At 39.8% G+C, this 6170-nt stretch overlaps 1 protein-coding gene across 1 annotated transcript; it reads right to left on the bottom strand.

The window, feature by feature from the left end:
- Positions 1-888: 888 nt before the first annotated feature.
- LOC125233806 lies at positions 889-4915 on the bottom strand. The gene is made up of 4 exons (XM_048139932.1): positions 4770-4915; positions 3406-3528; positions 1943-2142; positions 889-1197 (listed from the first exon to the last, which is right to left on the bottom strand). Exons 1-4 carry the CDS (start codon positions 4822-4824, stop codon positions 1108-1110), a joined length of 468 nt encoding a protein of 155 aa, XP_047995889.1. The 5' UTR covers positions 4825-4915; the 3' UTR covers positions 889-1107.
- Between the last annotated feature and the right edge of the window lie 1255 nt (positions 4916-6170).

Here is a 6170-nt window from a genome sequence, read left to right as displayed (position 1 = left end):
TTATAATACAATAAACTTTTTATTGACGCAGACATTTTTTATATTAAATAAGTTACATTTTTATGTTAAAATCGTTGAAAGCCAAAATGTAGCTGAAAAATATTTCATCATTAAAATAATTACATCAAATAAAAACTCTAGGCGCAATCTTGAATTCCAAATAATCCAAAAAGTATCAAATATTTTCACGATCTTCATTTACATAATTTCAGTCCAATGGAAAATTAAATGAGTAAAAAATCTTAAAATTTTCGGCATTTAGGTTTAGGCACTGGTCCCACCGCGAGCTAGTAAACTATGAGCTATCGGCTATAAAAACGAACAAAAGATAAGCACTCCCGTGTAAATAAAAGAGACACGGCGATGTTTATAGTTACTCGCCCAGCGGTGAGCTATCAATATCGCCTTGTCTCTTTTATTTGCACGGGAGTGTTTATCTTTTGTTCGTTTTTATAGCCGATAGCTCATAATAGCTTACTAGCTCGCGGTGGGACCAGTGCCTTAGGACCCCAAAATCACCCACTGTTGAATGTTGACAGTATGTCTACTCTGTCTTCTTACAGTAAAGAAGAAGAGAGAAGAACTAGGAATAAATGAAAATATGTATCTAATCTATTTACAACAGTCATTCATTCGCAAACATCGAAAAATCGTAAATCGTTATCTGCCTCTCAATAGATATTTCATATCGAGCGACCGAAGAATCTATTTTTCGATGTTAGTGATAGCCCTCAGATTTATCCTAGATGACGATGCGCCAGCGCTTAACGCCATTATACAGGGTGCCCGGTAATTAATGGACAATGGAATTTCAATACTACCTAAAATTTTAAAGTGTGAAAATCTCGAAAACCTGGCGACTTTTACTAAACCTTAATGTCGATTTTCTGGACCAGTATAAGGTGCCCTCTTGGTGGTTAAAAGGTTGTCCATTAATTACCGGGCACCCTGTATATGCTTCAGTCTCCGGTTTGTGCACTTTTATATACGTATCTGTATCTACCATAGAAATATTGCAGTCTTTTCATACAATGTGATACCTTGCTCAACCTGAGACCGACTACCTTAGGAAGTCCGAGGCAGATCGAATACGGGTAGTTTCCAGAGTCAGTGTCCGTAGTAAGGGTCGTGGTGGTAGGCGGGCGGCGGCGCCGCGTATTGCGGCTCATACTGCGGCTGCGCGGGGTAAGCGGGGGCCTGGAACAATGTTACTAAGTCAATATTTTGACTATTGAAATGGAAACTGAAATACCATCATTCATTAAGAAAAAGCGTCCGAACCGAGAATCGAATCCCGGTCACCGGGTCTAAAGCTTATGCGGCTAACGTCACATAACTACAAGTCAAAGACATATGTAACTCCGTATAGACAGATAAAGTCTAAGAAAAAAACGTACCTCAAACCATACAGAAAAAGGTACGGTGAGCTAGATGGCGATAAACCTTTGGGGAACGCTCGGCTAGATGGCGCTAATATTAAGATTTGACATTTAAACACATATCAAGCTAAGAATATGGTCCAAATTGTCAAAACTGAGGTTAAAAAAGAAAAAAATGTTTTAAGCTACATGTAAAGTGGGGGTGATATTTTTTTTCATTCCAACCCCAACGTGTGATATATTGTTGGATAGATGAATAAGGGTTTACTATGCACTGTGATTAACTTTTGAACATTTTACTTTGACAGTAACTTTCTAGGAAATTTATTTTGAACTCAGTAGTTTTTGAGAAAAGAAAACTCGGAATAATACTCGATCCTCTTTGCTACAAGTCCACCCTTGGCCGGTTTTTTTTAAATTGAAATTAAACCATACTGAAGCTTCAAGGTTTTTACGCTCGGAGTAGTTAGTTGGTGGATAGGTAATTACAAATTACAGCCCTTACATAAGTAACTTACCTTTCAGCCGCGTAATCTGTTACAACGTTACATATGGAAGCATACCTGAGGGTAGCTCTGGTAGACTGGCTTCTTCTTTTCTATCACCAGTTCAATGGGCTTCTTCTTCAAGTGGAACTCTAGGAGCTCCTTCAACTTGAGCTTGGTGGTGAGCACGTTGGCCGCCAGCGCCTTGTCGAAGGCCTTCAGCTCCTTGATCTTGGCCTTGATGGCCCACAGACCGTCCTTCAGGAGATCCAGCTTGCCTGGAATAGTGATAGTTTATTGACAAGTACAAATGGCACAGTCACAGTATAATTGGATGTAGTTACGCAATAACGTTCCAATCCATCTGAAATTGTCATTGGAATGAAAGACTTTTGTTTTTCACACAAGGTCTAAAACTTAATGACAATTTCATGTGGATTGGAACGTTCTTGCGTAACTACGTCCAATTAAGGTATTATAAATAAAATATTTATAAGTTAGTAACCCATAAAATGTTCTGCTATAACTATACCGACGAACTGTTTATCCCTTTTTTTATCGATACCTAATAACTTATGATCTCTGACTGACCATTCAACACAGGAAGTATCTATCTATGCACTATTCTTTATTTCTTTTTTAAAAGCTTTTATTCAACACAGTGGCAAACAAGTAAACAGCTTGATGGTAGACAAGTCACCGCGTCCCATGTACGCCTGCACCTGCAGCTCCGGGGGTAAACGCGTGTTAACAACCCTTTAATCTTCCATAGAAATATTATTTCATTGTCAGCCGAAGTCAACAAATGAGGCTCTCTTATTTCCTGGCCAAGGTGTATCTGTATGTGTATACTTTTTCTGTTCTCTTTATATTCTGTAAAGAAAATATTATTTTTGTCATACCAGTCTCCAGGTCCTTCTGGTACTCGTCGTGGTCGTAGGCGGCGCGGTACAGCTGCTGCTCCTCGGAGCGGGCACGAGAGCTATAGCGCTGGAACACCTGGAACACTGTCATACCCGGCTCCAGGTCCTCCTCTTGGTACTCGTCGTGGTCGTATGAGGGTGTGTCGTAGGCGGCGCGGTACAGCTGCTGCTCCTCGGAGCGGGCACGCGAGCGATAGCGCTGGTACACCTGGAACACTGTCATACCCGGCTCCAGGTCCTCTTGGTACTCGTCGTGGTCGTATGAGGGTGTGTCGTAGGCGGCGCGGTACAGCTGCTGCTCCTTGGAGCGGGCACGAGAGCTATAGCGCTGGAACACCTGAAACACTGTCATACCCGGCTCCAGGTCCTCCTCCTGGTACTCGTCGTGGTCGTAGGAGGGCGTGTCGTAGGCGGCGCGGTACAGCTGCTGCTCCTCGGAGCGGGCCCGAGAGATATAGCGCTGGAACACCTGGAACACTGTCATACCCGGCTCCAGGTCCTCCGCCTGGTACTCGTCGTGGTCGTGGGAGGGCGTGTCGTAGGCGGCGCGGTATAGCTGCTGCTCCTCGAAGCGTGCACGCGAGCGATAGCGCTGGTACACCTGGAACACTGTCATACCCGGCTCCAGGTCCTCCTCCTGGTACTCGTCGTGGTCGTAGGAGGGAGTGTCGTAGGCGGCGCGGTACAGCTGCTGCTCCTCGGCGTCCAGCTCGCTGAAGCGGGGAACATGCCGCGATAGCACTGGAAGGGGGAGGAGGGGGTTGAAAGTTAACCCTTAAATGCATGGTGATGTATATATGTATCATATATTTGATGGCCCGTGGCTCAATATGTAGCTATCCAAAATCACATTTATTGCTTAATTATTATTCGTTATTTATTATTATTTAATATACAATTAAATAAATTTGGCGCACTTTGGCGCAGAAATACAAGGAGACCCGACCCCAGATGAACAGGAAAGAGGGACAGGCAAAGAAGAAGAAGAATTAAATAAATTAAATAATATAATGATTTACTATTTATTATTTAAGAATTAATATGAAATGGCGGAAAAGTGTAAAAAAACAGGACAATGGCGATTTTTAGTATGTGATTTAGGCTGATTTTTTCGGAGTTAGTAATTAGTTTATGTTTAAACATTTTATCATAAAGGTTTCACAAATAGTGTACCTTTTAATAGTAGTATTTTTTTTTAATAAAACTTACCAATTACGATATATTTATATAAATAAGATTTGGCCTATTTAACTTCTAACACTGATTTAGTATAAAAATCGATCTTAAATATTTTTTTTTTATTATTTTTCCGAGAGTCAGAAAACCATTGTCTATCACATATATTAATATCTCGTTAAAAGAAAAATTCATGCATTTAAGGGTTAAAACGTACGAGTAGAATGTTTCCGGCATTGAACAATTGCTTCTCCTTCTTTTCAAGTGATATACTCTAATATGCTAATGACGTTAGTCGTGCTATCTGGTTTATTACGAAAATAATTACTTCAAAGAACTACCTGGTACTATTTAAACCGTATTTAAAAAGGACTAAAATGACTAGTTAGGATTAGGTAGTCTCCGTAGGGTAGGCTATTGACCACACTATTGACGCTATTACGTACGAAAAATGTAGGTACCTACCTATCATGAGTTCACGATTCACGACACGCAGGGTCAACGTAAATACTAGTAAAACTATTGGAAATGAGAGATTCCAGTATAGATTTTATACATATGACTAATCAGTAATCACTACTTAGATCACGATTTTCTGTCATTATTTTATTCCAAATACGTAGGTGCTAAACTGAAAAATAACACAAATACACGTACTTACTACAGCTTCAGCCATCGGTGAAAAGCTCGGAAAGAAATTCTATGTTCTGAAAATACCTATATCCCACTTGTTTTCTGCTTACGAAATTCTTACTTATTTAGTGAATAGAATTTCGTATACTAAATGTATACAAAATAGCATTTACCTGGAACGAGCACCAACAACACCACACAAATAGTATACCGCAACATTTTCAACATGTGGAAGCACCACGTCACCGGATCAGACTAGGCGGAATGTGAACACAAAGATTCTCGTTTGGAATGGCAGGCGGGAGCATTCATTTCTACCCTCAAATTTCGACAACCTCGAAGATATGAATGAGATTACCCGCCACTTTGGCTAATTCAGTGCTTGAGTATTAAAACGAAAAAAAGATGCTCGTTTAGGTAGTATTTTTTACTGGGTCGGATCTTTATTGCATTTGCGCGTGTTAGAAGGTTCGATCCGCCCCCTATGAACTACATAGATACGTAAACTTGACACTACTACAACACGCCTACGTACCTATGCGGAGCGGCGCGTATGTAATACACGCACACTCCTTGTAGTCGTGTACTAAATAACGCCATAATAGTTAGTTTTATAAGAAATAGGAATAGTTATTTGTTATACAAGGGGGCAAAGTTGTATTTTAACGCCGAGTAGTGTGGAATTGAAAAACGAGCAAGTGAAAGGATTCTATAGTTGAACCACGAGCGAAGCGAGTGGTTCTAGAATAGAATCCTGAACTAGCGAGTTTTTTTAACACACGAGAAGTAAAATACATTTGCACCCGAGTGTAACACAAAACTTTTCCCCTCACTATAGCGAGGAAACTACAACACAAAAAAATGCGTTTATCACTGCTTCCAGTAGTTCCACAGGTGGTAAATCAGCTTAATTACTGGATTCACCTACTTTTATCAATTTTAAAGCAGTTAATTTGACTTTATTCAAGGTCAAATTACTTTACCCACTAGTGGATAAAATGCGTTTTTACCCGCTGGTATTAAAGGACAAAACACGTGGTTCCGAGCTAGTGAGGGGAAAAGTAATTTAATTACTATAGGTATTTATCTGTTTTATCACATCGCTACTGGCTGGTGTCAAGTTTAATCAATCGCCAAATCTGGCAAGATGTTACTTTAAACGCATCTTATCGCTGTTTAAACCAGCAATATCCTTCACAAAGGTGTTGGGAGAAATAAAAGAATATAAACGTGATACATTACTTATATTTTTATCATAACTTCTCATCTTTGGTTTGTCAGCTTTAAATAATAACAGGTAACGAGGCTGCAAAGAGCGTGACTTACACCGTACCCATACATTTAATACGATGGGAGATTAAAGATAAATGAGTGCGCTTATATTTTAACATTTCTTCAATATTTAATACCCATAGGTACTGTGAGATCTTTTTTATTGGAGGAGCTACATTTAATCTTGTAGTTTTTCCACATCGTGGATATACGTGGGTATAGGTAATATCTATCCCATATAATAAATATGTATAGTCGATTTGAAGTTTTGAACACATTTTCAATTTTGTTTTTAACCCCCG

This window comes from Leguminivora glycinivorella, chromosome 1 (assembly GCF_023078275.1).
Source record: "Leguminivora glycinivorella isolate SPB_JAAS2020 chromosome 1, LegGlyc_1.1, whole genome shotgun sequence".
Taxonomy (NCBI): Eukaryota; Metazoa; Arthropoda; class Insecta; order Lepidoptera; family Tortricidae; genus Leguminivora; species Leguminivora glycinivorella.
The sequence above is the reverse complement of the archived record's forward strand: the minus strand, read 5'-3'. Positions and strand labels throughout refer to the sequence as shown.

Coding starts and splice junctions, on each gene's coding strand:
- LOC125233806 (XM_048139932.1), bottom strand. CDS start 4,824: ATGTTGAAAATGTTGCGGTATACTATTTGTGTGGTGTTGTTGGTGCTC. Junction 3,529..4,769: donor GTTGTTGGTGCTCGTTCCAG/GTAAATGCTATT, acceptor TCCCCCTTCCAG/TGCTATCGCGGCATGTTCCC. Junction 2,143..3,405: donor GGAGGAGGACCTGGAGCCGG/GTATGACAGTGT, acceptor TCACTATTCCAG/GCAAGCTGGATCTCCTGAAG.